The 15,074-nt window shown below is 42.8% G+C and overlaps 2 protein-coding genes across 2 annotated transcripts; one reads left to right on the top strand and one right to left on the bottom strand.

The window, feature by feature from the left end:
• Positions 1-749: 749 nt before the first annotated feature.
• On the top strand, positions 750-1,676 carry LOC124243551 (taste receptor type 2 member 41-like). Its single transcript, XM_046669177.1, has one exon. It carries the CDS (start codon positions 750-752, stop codon positions 1,674-1,676), a length of 927 nt encoding a protein of 308 aa, XP_046525133.1.
• Positions 1,677-7,098: 5,422 nt separating this feature from the next.
• On the bottom strand, positions 7,099-8,040 carry LOC124243399 (olfactory receptor 2F1-like). The gene has a single exon (XM_046668973.1). The coding sequence runs from the start codon at positions 8,038-8,040 to the stop codon at positions 7,099-7,101; it is 942 nt and encodes a 313-aa protein (XP_046524929.1).
• Positions 8,041-15,074: the final 7,034 nt, after the last annotated feature.

Genomic DNA, 15,074 nt, shown 5'->3' on the forward strand with positions numbered 1-15,074 from the left:
TGTTGAAACAACGCACTGGGCAAAGACTTCAGGCAGCCACCAGAACCTGAGGGAAGCCTCCAACTGACACCCACCAAGAAGCAGATCAGCCCCACATCCACAAGGAAATAAATTCTCTCACTGGAAACATGAAACCAGTCTACGCCATTATCAATGATTTGCGCCTCAGGGGCCATGAAGGGTCTAAGAAGAGGTTTGGTAGAAAGGTGGACCAAGGTGTCTGACCTTGAAGGGGGAGGCTGCTCATAGGAGAGGGTGGATGTATAAAAGAGAAGCTCGGCTGGAGACAGACTTCGCTAGTGTCACAATGTTGACTTGGTCTTGGCCATATGATTGTCTCCCTATACTCGTTGCCTATACATTTAATGTCTTGAGGGTGATCTGATGGGGAGAGGTGTGTTTACAGGGCCCAAGGATGCAATAAGAAGAGTGGAACTCAGTCACAAAGACCCTGAAAAACCCTCTGCATTGATGCCAGCCATGGCAGCATGCAGGGAAAATCAGAGAAGGCAAATCAGGGACAGTTGGTAGGCCTAGGGGGAACTGAACCCAGGGAAATTTGCATGCTCACTGAGCTGAGCTCACCTTTCCGCCACAGCCTGACCACCCTCCAAGTGAGCTCTGGCTCAGATGCAGTGCCTGAGCATTCATCTCACATCCTCAGGAAAGATCAAAAGAGGGACTGTGAGTGGGAGTAAGGAGGAGGCCAGGGACTAAGGCAAGGGGTGGTGACCAGAGGAGGAGTCAACATGAAGCCAGGGCTCACAGCCTTCTTTATACTGCTTTTTGCCCTGCTCTGTGTCCTGGGAATCCTGGCCAATGGCTTCATTGTGCTGGTGCTGAGCAGAGAATGGATGCGGAGTGGGAGGCTGCTTCCCTCTGACATGATCCTTATTAGCTTGGGTGCCTCCCGCTTCTGCCTGCAGTGGGTTGGAATGGTGAGAAACTTCTACTTCTTCCTCCATCTGGTCGAGTACTGCAGGGGTACCGCATGGCAGTTCTTTGGTCTACACTGGGACTTCCTGAACTCAGCCACCTTCTGGTTCGGCACCTGGCTCAGTGTCCTCTTCTGCGTGAAGATTGCTACCTTCACCCACCCCACCTTCCTCTGGCTGAAGTGGAGGTTCCCAGGGTCAGTGCCCTGGCTCCTCCTGGGCTCTCTCCTGGTCGCTTTCATTGTCACCCTGCTCTTCTTTTGGGGGAACTACAGTATGTATCAAGGATTCTTCATTAGAAAATTTTCTGGAAACATGACCTACGAGCAATGGAGCAGGAGGCTGGAAATTTACTATTTCCTACCCTTGAAATTTATCACGTTGTCAATTCCTTGCTCTATTTTCCTGATCTCAATTGCACTGTTGATTACTTTTCTGAGGAGACACACACGGAGAATGTGGCATAATGCCCACAGCCTGCAGGACTCTAGCACCCAGGCTCTCACCAGCGCTCTGAGGTCAATCATCTCCTTCCTTGTTCTTTATGTGATGTCTTTTGTGTCACTGGTCGTCGATGCTGCACTGTTTTTGTCCTCAGACAGTGACTGGTACTGGCCATGGCAAATTTTAACTTACCTGGGCACATCTGTCCATTCCTTTATTCTCATCCTCAGCAACCTCAGGCTTCGAAGGGTGTTCAGGCAGTTACTTCTGTTGGCCAGGGGCTTCTGGGTGGCCTAGGTGGCATGGTCTCCTTATCCAGACCCCCAGAAGAGACTCAGGTAAGGTTGACAGAACCTTGTCCACTTATATGGAAATATCCTTATAAGCACACATGTCTCCTGGATCATGTTGTACGGTTTCTCCTTTGGGAAGGAGAGGAGGAGAGTAAAGTCTGGGAGCTCCCTGAACATGATTCTTCCCTTGGGACACTATTAAAACAGGGTCCCAGAAAGCCAGTGTTGTCCAGAAGGTCAGAATATAAAATGCTATGCTATGGGCTGAGTGTATCCCCTCTGTTACGTGAAAGTTTTCGGTTAAAATGTCTTGATTAACCATAGTGTCTCATCTTGACAACCCATTGGGGTATTAAGAGAAAATGTGTCTATGACTGAGCTAGGGTGTGGATGGGGAAGCAGGATAGTGTAATAGTAACTCTGAGAGCCCCAAGGGACAGCAGTGGTGGCAGACCTTGGCCGGGGCTGTGAGGGCTAATAGCCTTCCTTCTAGGGAGGTTCTTTTTCTCTTGCCAAACTTTGATAATTTTGTTTTAATTTTATTAAAACTACTGGAAGGTTTCTTTACACCACCCCATCTCTTTTCTCACTAATATTTCCATTATTCTGCCTTCAGTTTTCTCCTCTCTGAAGTCTAAGTGGTAGCCAGACTTTGTCCATGCTGATTCTTCTTTTAGAATCACACATTGTGATTTTCTCCTTTTTTGAATTGTCTTGAACTTTTTTCTAAAGCAAATGTCACAAAGTTACATGTGATTTAAAAAAATATATACTTTTTGTTCTGAAACACAAACACTCAAGAATGTCACCTTTGTGTCCAAAAGCTATTTAACCTCTTTTTTTAATTCAAAAAAGAATCACCCTCTTCAATCTTATGTTTAAATGTTGTTTTAAAATAGTTTGCTCCAATTACTATGCAAATGGTTTTAGAAATGATTTTGGAGAAAATTTTAATTAGAATTGGGTGCCTTTAAGGCAAGTTTGAAAGTTTTTGCTAGAAGACATCAATGTGCAAATTTTAGAAACTAACTTGCAGCTGTATTCCTGATAGGGAGAAATTTTAATCTCTTTTGAGTGAAAATAATTTCCCTACTGATTAGAGTATACATTGCTGAGTGGTGCACAGTCATCAACTAAAATCTTTGGGCAAATTATTCTACATTTTTACTTTAACAATTTATTTTTTAATACTTAATACATTTGCATATTAAAAATTCAGAATGTACTGAAAAGCATATATAAAAAATCTGTCTCTTACTTCCCCCTCCTAAGGCATTCCTATCAGTTTTATGCTTGTCCTTCTGGAGATATTTTATTCTATAGCAGAAAGTCACTAATATCTAACCACCAAACCAGTCAACTAACTTGCTTATGTATGGGTATATTCCATATCAGTAACTAACCAACCAACTAACTTACTATGTTTTCCCTGTGTCCTTCTAAACAAGTGGTTGCACAATATGCACGCTATCCTGCTCTTTGCTCTTTCTACTTAACAATATATCTTGGAGATCTACACACGTGGGCACACATTGCATTGCCCACTCTTTTGTTGGGGGTGTGGATGTGCTACAATTTCTTTAACTAGTCACGTGTTTGTGGCCATTTAGGTTGCTTCCTGCCTTTCGTTATGATAAAATGTTGCAATGTTGAATGAATCTTCTACAGATGCAGTCTTGCACATGTGTGAATTAACTAAAAGATAAATTTCATGAAATGGAAGTACTGGGTCAAATGGCATGTGCATTTCTAATTTTGACAGATGTTGCCCTCTATAGGTTTGGATCAATTTACTTTCCCACCAGCAATTTATGAGTGCTTGTTTTCACACATTATTTTTTGCCAGTCTGTTAGGCAGAAATGACATATTAGTGTAGTTGTGATTTGCATGACTTATTTTGAGTAAGGTTTATTATTTTATATGTTTAGAACCATTTGGAACCATTCGTGTTTATTTTCTGTGAACAGTCTGTACAGTGCCTTAATTTTTGTTGTTGTTGTTGTTGAAGAAGATTGGCCCTAAGTTAACATCCGTTGTTAATCTTCCTCTTTTTGCTTGAGGAAGATTGTCCCTGAGCTAACATCTGTGCCCACTTTCCTCTATTTTGTGTGTGTGATGCTGCCATAGCATGGCTTAATGTATAGTGTGTAAGTCTGCACCCCGGATCAAACCTGTGAACCCCAGGCCACTGAAGCAGAGCACAAACTTACCCACTATGACACTGGACCAGCCCCTTTGTGGCTTAATTTGTGATGGTTTTTTGGGCTTTTTCCTTATTGGTTTTTAGGAGCTCTTTATATCTTAGAGAAATTAGCTCTTTATTTTGTATCTTATCAGCAAAATACTCCTCCACCTACCCTCAGTGTTTTTTATTTTAATTTTTGTTGATTTTAATATTAATTTTTAAAGCATTTTTATTCTGAAATAGTTATAGATTCACAGGAAGTTGTAAAAATAGTCCAGAGTCCCATGTCCCCTTCAGCCTGCTTCTTCCAGTGGTGACATCTTATTTGGCTGTAGGACAATATCAAAACTGGGAAAGTCACATCAGTACATTACTGTTAACAAGTCTACAGACCATATCCAGTTTCACTAATCTTTTTAACTTGCCTTCATGTGTGTGTGTTTTAATGCAGCTTTATCCCGTGCTTAGATTCGTGTAACTACAATCAAGACACAGAATTGTTCCATCATGACAAAAGAACTCCTTATGCTACCCCTTTGCATCTGTACCTGGCTGCCACCTTACCCTCTAGGGTTTTCTTTGTCTTTGTTTTTGCTTTTTTATTTTTATGATAGTGACTTTTGCCATGCAGAATTTTTGCTGAACTTATCAAAAAAAATGTTATTGACTGCTGGAATTTTGTTTGATAGAAGTCATTCTTCACTTTGATATCATTAAAATCTCCTTTTCTTTGCTTCTAGTACTTTTGTGCTTTCATTTTTGCATTTAAATATTTTAACCTTATGAAATATATTCTGGTATAAGGTGTCATGTATGGGTAAATTTTATTTTTTCCAGATGATTAGCTTATTGCCTTAACGCTATTTATTGAATAGTTTTTCTCCACTGATTAAAAATGCTAGTTTTTATCATTACCGAATTCCTGTGTATATTGATGTATTTCCAGACTTTCTATTCTGTTTGACTACCTTGGTGTGAGCACGTGCCACTACCACTGCATTTTCACTATTTTGGGTTTGTTGCTGTTCTTGGCACTCAGGAGCCATATTTGGGGACTAAAGATTGGTTACTTACTGCACTGACAGAAAAAATAGACTCTGTGGAAAGCCAGAGGGTCCCATGACAGGTGCAGGGCTCAGAAACCCAGCCGCTGGGTATTTCCCAAATTCAGTTTCTATTCTTACATTTTTTCCAGGGACGCCTTCTGTCCAAAAAAGGACTGACAGAAGGAAGAGGGTAGGTTCCACCTAGTTAGGAGATAAAGGATAGGATCCAGCTGCTCTGCCTCTTCACCCCATCCAACCACAAGCCCCAGCTTCAAACCCGGTTAGAAAGACTGCTGTTGAATTGTTTTATTTTTTTATTTTTAAAGATTTTATTTTTTCCTTTTTCTCCCCAAAGCCCCCGGTACATAGTTGTGTATTCTTCGTTGTGGGTTCTTCTAGTTGTGGCATGTGGGACGCCGCCTCAGCGTGGTCTGATGAGCAGTGCCATGTCCGCGCCCAGGATTCAAACTAACGAAACACTGGGCCGCCTGCAGCGGAGCGCGCGAACTTAACCACTCGGCCACGGGGCCAGCCCCTGTTTTATTTTTTTTTAAATTAATGAATATTTTTTTAGTGAGGAGATTGGCCCTGAGCTAACAATTGTTGCCAATCTTCCTTTTTTTCCTTTTTTTTTCCTCCCCAAGGCCCCAGCACATAGTTGTATTGTCTAGTTGTAGGTCATTCTAGTTCCTCTATGTGGGAGGCCGCCACACCTGACTTGATGAGCGGTGCTAGGTCCGAGCCCAGAATCCCAACCAGCAAACCCCCACTGCCGAAGTGGAGCGTGGGAACTTAACCACCCTGCCACGGGGCCCGCCCCCTGTTGAACTGTTTTCATTTCCACTTCATCAGATTCTGTGGCCCAGTTCTCATGTCCTTAAGACAAATCTTTGTCATTTAGAGAATGTCTGAAATTTATGAAGGGCTTTCTCACACATCTCCTCATTTGATACTCACTAGTTCTTCCCCGGATCTAAGATATTCTAAAACATTCTTTTTGGACCAAACCTCAGAAAGCTAAGGCTCAGGCAAGACCCAGCTCAGCAAAAGCAAGATATCCAGGGGCACTTTTTCACTGATTCAATGTGGGATTTGAAGCAAATCATTTAAACTCTCTTGGCCTCAAATTTTCAAATGAAGAATGAGACGTTTAGCCCAAAAGATCCTTGTTCCTCCGAGGTTCTTCTAGATTTATCTCAAAACATATTCCTCTCCCAAAAACCATGTCTTGAGTCTTCAAAAATAAGGTTAAAGTTTCCCTCTAAAGCAATGATTCTCAAATTAGTTTCACATTTTAATTACCTTGGAAACATTCAAAGTTATTAATGGGAAACCGACTCCAAGCTGAATAGCTGAGCTCACCTCTGATCGTGTGTGACGTGATCCTCTAGTCAAGCATGAGTGCTGAATGCATCTCTCAGTTTTCACAAGAGGATATCCTTAGACTTGATTATGTAGAAAGATATGTGTTTGGGGTCCTGAAGTTTTGATTTTATGGCAAGGCATTTGCCACGACTGCAATTCTGAGAGGGAAACATGCAGAGTGATGTCCACATGACTCACAAATGGTCCAGTCCTGCTCATCAGGGCTGTGGGCATTATTGCTGTGACTTTGACTCCAGGTATCTCTGTGAATTCCCTACCCTAGTGAGCAGAGTTGGACCATGTGTGAGTCACAAGGGTGACTTTTGCCCCTCCAGCCCAAGACTGTTTGATCCCATGGGCACAGTGAATTCTGTAACTTACAGCTTCCCCTACCCCCTTTTCTCAGTGCTTGCAGAAAAGCTTAAACACATAGTTGTAGATTTTAGCAAGGAAATAGTCTTTCTTTGCAGAAGTTTTGCGCACTGCCCTGACTTCTGATTTAATCCTCCTTTGTAATTCATCTATGCCAGTAAATCATTTTTTTTCACTTAATTTTATGTAGGATGATAATCTCTAAGTTGTAATTCACAGTTTTTAGAATAAGACAGGGATCAAAAATAGAGATCAGAGGTAAAACCCCATTTCTCTATTACCTCAAAAGATAGTAGTGCAGATTGTGGTCCTTCCACCTGCTCCCTTACACACAAGTGAACACACACATGCACAGGCACACACACCCATACACAGGCACGTACAGACATTATGGAGGAGGGCACGCTCCAGTGCCCACTGTCTGCAGAGTGAGGCCTTCTTGTGACAAAGTCACATACTAAAGTTTTGCTTCAGAACTCCTCATCAGAACTCGACTCAGAGCAGCTTTCATCTCCTTGTTCCGCAGACTGTAGATGAGTGGATTCAACATGGGAGTCACTCCAACATAAAAGAGCGCCACCATCTTGTCCTGCTCAGTTAAGTCTGTGGAGCTGGGCTGCATGTGGGTAACCAGGGCCATCCCGTAAGACATGGAGACGACAGTGAGGTGGGAGGCACAGGTCCCAAAGGCTTTGCGGCGTCCCCCTGTAGTACGGATCCGCAGGATGGCGGCCACAATGTGGGCATAGGACAGAGAGACCAGGCAACAGGGCACCAGTAGTACCACCACGCTGGAGGCCACTATGACCAGCTGGTTGAGGGTGACATACACGCAGGCCAACCTGACCAGTGCCAGTGTCTCACAGGACACATGGTTGACCACGTAGTGCCCACAGGTGGGCAGGCGCATGGTGACCGCTGTCTCCACTGCAGAATTAGCCAGGCCCACAAGCCAAGAGACTGCTGCCAGTGCTACACAGCGCCTCAGGCCCATCACTGCCACATAATGCAGTGGGTCACAGACTGCCATGTAACGGTCGTAGGCCATTGCTGCCAGCAGCATGAACTCAGTGCCCCCCAGGGCCAGTGAGAAGAAGAGCTGAGTTGCACATCGGGTGAAGGAGATGGTCTTCTTCTCCAGCAAGAAGTGCACCAGCAGCTGAGGGACCCCACTGGAGGTGCAGCCAATGTCCACTACTGCAAGATTGCAGAGGAAGAAGTACATGGGAAAGTGCAGTCGTGCATCCAGCCCGATCAGGAGTATGATGAGCCCATTGCCCAGCAGGGTCAGCAGATAGACAGCCCCAAATAGGACAAAGAGTCCAGCCTGGATCTGCCTGTCACTGGAGAGCCCCATTAGGACAAACTCACTCACCCAGGTCAGGTTGTCCCTCCTCATGGAGCAAGTGGGTCACGCTGTTGGGGAAAATGCAGAGTCAGGAAGGGACAAGTGATGGTCTTAGTTTAGGAGTTTAGGGTTAAGTCCTGGGCTATGACTGGCGCTGGAATTGGGACACCTCTCCTCAGGTTCCTTAACTTAGGTGCTGAGGGAGAATGCAATGATGATGCTGGAGAAAGGGACCTCAGGGTCCTCACGCTAGATTGTGGAATTCTCAAGGATAAAGTCCCTATTCTGGTCAACTTTTATGTCTAAGATCCAGCACAGTTACAGTTATAGAGGAGATATGCTATCAAGGCAGAAGGAAAAATAGGGGGAAAACAGTGCTGGAGAAAAGGGAGAAAAAATGATTGAAAGAAAGAAAGAAAGAAAAGAAAAGAGAAAAAAACTAAAGAAGGAAGAATGGAAAATGAAAAAGGAAGGAAGGACAGTGGAGAACAGAGAGGACAGCAAGGATTCTTCAGCGGGGGGAACAGTGGGTAGGGTGTTATAATCAGACATCTGAGACCAAGAGGGCAGCCCAGCCTCCTCAGTGTTGTTCCTAAAAGGCTGGGTTCTGTTTCTCTTCACGTTTCTTCTTGGGTCCAGTCTAGGTCACTGCCTAGAAAGGAATCCTCTCACGTCATTCTCATCGTGCCCATCAGTCCAAAAGAGGCTTCAATCCCTAAAACCAATATCTGGTACACACCTGCTCTGTGCAGCGACTGTGCTGGACATCAGACACCTGTCCGTGAACCAGAAAGACAGAAGCACAAGTCCTGCTTCCTTGCATCTTATAACGTAATCAGGGACACATTAGTAATTACAAAAAATTAACTTGGTATAATTGTGCTAAGTACTATGAAGGAGAAGAATAAAGTTACTAGCTAGATAATTAAATTTGTAGTTGTAATTATCAATGTGATTATGCCTTCCTTCTCAATAATGTGCAATTTATGTAGTAAGTGGCAGGCAATTATTTAGATGTTTAAATAAACAAAACAATGTAAAGAGAACATTTGGAAACCAATGACACTCACATGTAACTGCTGAGAATGAAGTGACTGAAATCCACTGAATCCTTTTACAGGCAGTGACGTCTCCTTTCTCAGCTAAGATTGTGCTGGGTTATCCCCCTTCCAACATGTCGACCAGCCCTCTACAAAAATGGAATTAAATGCCATCAGTTTTTCTTCATAGAAATTTAATCTCAAGGCATACTTCCTGCTCTTAAAAAAATTAGTTAACTTATTTCTTAAAAGTATTTATTGAGCATATGAGTCACTATGCTTCTACAAAATGCTGCCTTTCAGCATTAGGGATTTGTGTTGAGAAAATCAGCAGTGCCACAGAAATAAAAGATTTTAAAAATTAGATCTTGGTAAAAAACGTGAGAAGCAAGTGAGACAGCTGAACAAAGGACAAATGCAATAATACGTCAGTGTTCAGAAAACCAGAATGGAGTCACAGAATCAAATATGACAGAATTGAAGAGCATCATCCAATTCAGATGCCTTCCAGCTGGGAACACTGGCCTGGGCTTTTATTGTTGGAGAGAGAGAGCAGAGAAGCTGAACGGAGGAGGCGTTTCTTCCCTTCCAGTCAGCCCTGGCCCTGTGGTGGCCAGAAGCTGTCACTGCAGAGACTGCTAAGAATAGAAACTGGCTTAGGTTTCTCGGGGCTGGAGATGGGTCCTAGGGCCAGAGTGCTGTAGCTGGTGGCTGGGGTTCTGAGCACTGCCTCAGGGAGCCTTGTCCTCGTATCAGCAGAGGAAGTAACTCAACTCTGGTCTACTACAATCCAGAGGTTGCTGTAGCATCCAGAATCCTCACCTTCAGAGTCACAGACATGGATCCTGATGCCCTCCAGAATGGCCCTGTTACTATATGAGAGAATAAAACATGTTGGAAATGAAAGGAAGCCCAGAGATTATGTATTCTACCCATTTCATTTTATAAACAAGGAAATTAAGGACATTTTTCCAACAAATTTTTGATGCTATTTTCAGATGATTATAAACTATTTTTGTTAATAGATAGCCTCATCCTCTGATTTTTGAGATAATTAGAGAATTTCATTCTGCTTTGCTCAACTTAGTGAACATTTACTGAGCACTGAGTTATCCCTGGTCCAGTGCAGGTGCTAGGATAATAGGGATGAATACAGCCTGGTCTCCCCCTCCAGGAACAGCCTGGCAGGAGGATAGAGGGAGAGAATCATCATGACCTTATCAGAATTTTCAGAGGATGCTGGAGTATCAAGTCTGATAACTGGAGACACAGAGATGTACTATGTAAATAGCCACCCAGATATGTAGAAATAATGAAGTAGAAGCAAGGAAACAGCCTGTGCATTTGCTTCCTGAAAAAGTAGATGTGGTAAATGTGTATGTAGATTGGTAGTAAAGAGACCCAGGTTTCAACCTGTTTCAATAATCCATGTAGGCATTATTGTAAGTTATTACCTCTTTGAGCCATAGCTTCTCCATCTGTAGAATGAGCAAATTAGGTAAACAGCAAAATTTCTCCCAGCATTAAAATCTACAACAAATGAACAAACACAAGCTATGGTTTAAAGCAGTATAAAAGGGAAAGAGAAATTCTTCATTCTTTGATCACCGTCAGTACGCATAACTAGTAGTACTGTAGGCAATCAGATATGACTGGTTGCTGGATTTGGAGACCAAAGCATTCATATCACAAATAACTATTTGGGGTTGTCAATGAATGGGACCAGGTTGACTTGAAAACCAGAGGTTAAGGAAATAGGAAAGGGGCCATATAAATAAAAATGGGAAAACTGCTTGGGTCAAGCCGAAAGACTTGTGGCCTTTGATACACGAGCTTCTTTCAAAGTTACTGCCACATCATTCCTAGAGTGGGATGACCCCTAACACTAAGTTTTCCATCAGACCGGGGACCAAACCTGCCTTAGTTCCACAGGGATTATGCTTCTTGATGATTGAGAACTTCACCATCCTTGTTTTCAAGAAAATATGGAGTCTATGTCTACCTTTGGTTCCTATGCCAAGTCCAGCTCTTCTCCATTCCTTCTTCTTATCTCTAAGTTAATGAAGATGTCTTAAGGCCAAAAAGAGAGCCATATTCCTTTGACCTCCACTCTTTACTTCTTTGAATATATGTCTGTATATACTAAGCACTTCAGTTAATACTGTTGATTGGGTGACTGAACAAGACCAAGGACTCTATCGAGGAGCTTGAAAATAGTGAGATGCATTGTCTAGGTGGTGGGAGGAATCAAAGAGCCTCCAGCTGCAACCAGTGAGAAAAACACAGTAGAGGATCCCAGGCCAGTCCTGGCTGTTCCTGGGGATTTGGGCTCTATCCTCTCACCACCTCCTCTTAACCTTCCCTGTGGGGGACTCACCAAGGCTGAGTGTTCATCTCATGCACAGAACTCATTTGGGTGAGGGGTAGCACATCTCTTAGGAAGTACTCCTTGAAGAAGTTGTCCACTCTTTTCCTGAGGATGGAAGTTTTACTTTGTCAGCCTTAGGTGATAACTTTTCAGAACTAAGACTCCCCAGAGGACAATTACTTGCTCTTGGTATGTTCCTTTACTCATTCTTCCCCGCCCCCCCCCCCCCAACCCTCCTTCCTCGGCTACTTCTCTGCAACTAAGCTCCTTACTCTTCTAAGTTCTCAAGAGGATTCTGAAAACATTCTGAAAACTTTTTGTCTCAACTTTTAATTGCCCTTCTAGTTTCCAGGCTAATGAGGCCTTCCCTGACTCTTTTGATTATTTCACTGCCCTTCAAGACTATGGCATTGTTGGGGACTTTTGGCAGGAGTCAGGAGATGCGAATATTTACTCCTCTGACCTGGGGGGAAGGGATTGAGATTAATTGGGAAGAAGAAAAGAATTAAAATCTCCGAGCCTGATCTCCTTCCTAAGAGAAAAAGATGAATGCACATTCTGCCCTCTTTCCACACATGTAGTTTTAGTGACTAGGGAGTGGTGAGTAGGCATTACACAGTAGAAACATCATATCCATAGCCTAGAGGCCTTTGAGAAGTCTTAAGTTCACATATATTAAAGTATTTCCATAGGCTCCTTGGTACACTTGGCATGAACAGCTCTAGGTGACTCAAGGGTAAAGGGAGAGAACTGTTGGGTAACATCTCCTAGGTGACATAGTGTGTGATCATCTAATAAAAATATTTCTTTGATGGTAAAACAAAAATGTACGTTTCCTGCTTTTGCAAACACAGATGATATGGAATTGGATGAAAAACTTAGGTTAGAAGATTGAGGTTCAGTATGATCCTAAATTGCAAAAAATAATATACATGCAGTTGGAAATATATAAAAATAGAGACAGAAAAAGAACTGGAAAGAGGATCAAAAAGTGTCAGTGGGTTATCTCTGGTAATATGTTTATAGGCATTTTTATTTTCTTTCTTTTTCTCATCTATATTTTGAAAAATTTCTACAATAAAAATGTATTATTTTTCTGATGTGAATATAAATGAAATTTATAAAATTATTGTTTTTTTTAAAGACTGGCACCTAGGCTAACAACTGTTGCCAATCTTCCTTTTTTTTTTTTTTTCTGTAAGGATTGGCACCTGGGCTAACAACTGTTGCCAATCTTTTTGTTCTTTTCTTCTTTCTTTTTTTTTTCTTTCTGCTTTATTTCCCAACCCCCCGCCCCCGCGGTACACAGTTGTATATCTTAGTTGCAGGTCCTTCTAGTTGTGGGATGTGGGACGCCGCCTCAGCGTGGCCTGAAGAGCGGTGTCATGTCCGCGCCCAGGATCCAAACCCTGGGCGGCCGCAGCGGAGCGCGCGAACTTAACCACTCGGCCACGGAGCCGGCCCCAAAATTATTGTTGATATAGATATACCTGATGCTGGGAAGTTAACTCTCTGGCTTAGTATCCAGCACTACTGACTGGCCTCTGGGTGACGTGGGTGAGTGCCGAGGGGTGGAGGGTGGGTATAATTAAAATTCTGCCTCAACAAACTAGATATGACTACAGGCTTTGAATAATTGATACCTTGAAAGGGAAATTTGTAAATATCCCATGGGGGCAAACACTCTGGACTGGGGACAGGATAATTGATGTTTGCTCTGGCTTTGGTATAAGCAGCTCTATGACCCAGGGAATGTCATCTAACCTCCCAAGGTCTCAGTTTTCTCATTTGTGAAACAGAGATTCCATTAGACCTCTAAGGAGCCTGCACCTGTGGAAGACTAGCTTTTCCAGTGTGGATATTACAGTATTATTTCATCCTAGATACTGTGGTCGGAGATGGAGTTAGACCATCATAGGTTCCAAACTGTGGTCTTGAGAAGATAGCAGTAATTCTCTCCTTTAGCCTGATCCACACCACGAGTTTCATTGACAGAATCAGTATGTTATGCACTATTTGGATTCCAAGCCCTTGGAGAAAATTCACTTCCTGCAGTGTCTGTGCAGGCTCAGACCTGCTGCTTGCCTGTCCTTCCCTTCACTCCTTTGGAATTGCAGCCCCTCCCAACACCCACTTCCCCACCCCTTCTCCTCCATCCTAATATCTCCTTGCTACAAGAGTTTCCTGTTACTAGGAATAGTTTAGTTCACTCCCAAGCGAGTACCATGTCTGGTTCTCAGTTATACACCTTCCCCTTAAACTTCTTTCTACTTTTTTTCTCTTTTTTTTTTTTTTTTTGCCAGAATTAGCTTTTCTTCATCTTTCCCCAATGTGTTGTCAAGGGTCACCTTCTAGGAAGCAGGTTACCTGGGCTGATGACCTCTATACTTGACAGCAGCTTCAATAGCCTTGGATACAACTCATCACTAATTAGCTCTGTCAAGAGAGGGTCTGAATATTGCTCTGCTTCCTAACTCTACACACTAGTAAAAATTTAAAATGATATTTCTGTGCTTCAGTCTTCTCTCTGTGCCTGACCAACCATGTGACTTGGAGGAAGCCACTTAAGTGGTGCTGGTGGGTATGAGAAAGAAAGACTTGGCATCTAATAGTTACTGAGTACTAAACGTTCTATAAGAATCATCTCCTTGAAACTTTATGCAATTTCCTTGTTATGTGTTAATGTTGGACAGAGACAGTACAGCTGACTTCTGGAAAAGCAGTCTTTCTTTAATAAATTACCAGCATGCACATGGAGTCCAGAACAATCTTTACTTCAAGATCAACTTGCCTATGTTACGGGGTAACAAATTTCAATACACTCTTCATAGATGTTCCATGAAAATATAGCATCTTTCTTTTCTATAGTGGTCTTATCTTCCTGAGTTTACATCTTGATGGGCAATATGGAAAGGGGAAAAAAGCAAACAATATAATATGCCAATTAAAACTATGCTAGTTTCCTAGAGTATAATCTCTTTTGACTTAAAATAATCTTTCCAGGTAAATATTTAATTAGTTCAAAGTTCAAGTTTTGATCAGAATGGTTTATTTCTTTCTCTCCTTTCTCAAGGTGGCTTCTGAGTATAGGAGAAACACTGAAACTGTGGGATAACATGGATCTTGGGATGAGATGTAGAATTGCTCTTGTTTCATGTGATTCCTGGTGCTGCTTTCTGCAGTTGAACAATCACTCGCATCTGTGCATATATTCATGGCTGGATTCTGCTGAGATATGGTCGATCGGGATCTAGCCCGTGGTATCCACTGTTGAAGTCTGTTGCTGAGAGACCCACAGACTGTTTGTCATTTGTTGTTGACTTTGTTAGGGCTCAGTGGCATTCTTTTTGTTGAAATGGTCCCACTTGGGGTTTTCCAATGTGATTCCCCCAAACACACACATACACACACACACACACACATCACTATCAGTTACCGGCTGTGATTCCTTTTGGAGCCCTGACGTAGGAAGCCTACTTTGTAGCCCTTTTTTTCCCAACAACCTGATCCTACTTTTGCAGGTTCTCTGGTAGAACTTTCAGCTGCTTTCTGCACCTCCCATTTGAGGCATGCAGGAGCTTGAGGCATACATCCTGTGTTCCAGGATCCAGAAGTGTGTCTCAGATTGACCTCTCTGGCACATTCCTCCACTGCTGTTGTTCTGTTGTCCCTCAACT

This window comes from Equus quagga, chromosome 8 (genome assembly GCF_021613505.1).
Source record: "Equus quagga isolate Etosha38 chromosome 8, UCLA_HA_Equagga_1.0, whole genome shotgun sequence".
Classification (NCBI taxonomy): Eukaryota; Metazoa; Chordata; class Mammalia; order Perissodactyla; family Equidae; genus Equus; species Equus quagga.

Coding starts and splice junctions, on each gene's coding strand:
- LOC124243551 (XM_046669177.1), top strand. CDS start 750: ATGAAGCCAGGGCTCACAGCCTTCTTTATACTGCTTTTTGCCCTGCTC.
- LOC124243399 (XM_046668973.1), bottom strand. CDS start 8,040: ATGAGGAGGGACAACCTGACCTGGGTGAGTGAGTTTGTCCTAATGGGG.